The 882-nt window shown below is 50.3% G+C and overlaps 1 protein-coding gene across 1 annotated transcript in view; it reads right to left on the bottom strand.

The window, feature by feature from the left end:
* Positions 1-882, bottom strand: part of LOC102205406 (glutamate receptor ionotropic, kainate 5-like) — a 114,623-nt gene that overhangs the window by 66,654 nt on the left and 47,087 nt on the right. Inside the window, exon 2 of the mRNA XM_013915586.1 lies at positions 395-539. Coding sequence (XP_013771040.1) covers positions 395-539 — 145 coding nt within the window. The remainder of the gene's footprint in view (positions 1-394; positions 540-882) is intronic.

Consider the following 882-nt stretch of genomic DNA (forward strand, 5'->3'; position numbering starts at 1 on the left):
GTAAACAAACCTTCAGTGTCACGGGGCTCTGGATTGGGGAAAGCAGGGATAGAGTGGGAGGGGATACAAATGGAGGTGCACCAGTTAACGTAACCAGTGTTACCCAAAGGCAAATCTGCTAGTTCTTACTGGGACCAGGTTAGGTTCCAGTCTCGTGGTCTATGCTCCTGTAACAGTAACTTCAAACTGGCCAATGACATCAGACTAAAGCAGCGGACTGGCTGTTCCCTCAGAGTGGACAGGTGAGCAGCGTTTGATCACCTGTTTGCCTTCTGGTGCTGAACTCTTTACTGAGCATGTGCGTGCTGCTCTGTTCACACGTCTTTTTAAATAAAGGTTTTGTTGGGAACGATGAGGAGAGGGCGGAGTCTTACTGGTGTCGGTGGTGTCGTACTGGGAGTCCTTCTGCAGCTCGTAGACATCCACCTCCACCCTCGCCTGGGAGGAGCCCTCCATCAGACTGTTGATATTCTCCCTCGCCAGAGCCAGCGCCAGACGTTCACCGCGACCACACACAGACTGGTCATCCAAAATGGCCGCTGGAGGTAGATAAAGAGAGACAGAGGCTTTTAAACAGAGCTTTTATTCATGCTGATGGAACGATACGCTGCAGAGACAGCAGGTCCACTGGAGCGAGCAGAACAGCTGCGTGCAGCTGGGCCAGGACAAAGTTTTATTTACATGTCTGAGCTCTGATTGGCCCCTCAGAGGACTCATCTTTGTTCACAATCTGTAGAAATTAATTGTAATTTGAAATCAATGGCTGATTAACTTGTTCTTGTTCTTTCAGCTCACCAAAGCAGATCACCTGCCTCCTCCTATCCCAGCATCCTCCTCTGCCCACATTCAGGTCCAGACCAAAAAGGCTAGGCAGCGCCTGTA

The sequence above is a fragment of the Pundamilia nyererei genome, unplaced genomic scaffold (genome assembly GCF_000239375.1).
Source record: "Pundamilia nyererei isolate P.nyererei 1_Seehausen unplaced genomic scaffold, PunNye1.0 scaffold00326, whole genome shotgun sequence".
Taxonomy (NCBI): Eukaryota; Metazoa; Chordata; class Actinopteri; order Cichliformes; family Cichlidae; genus Pundamilia; species Pundamilia nyererei.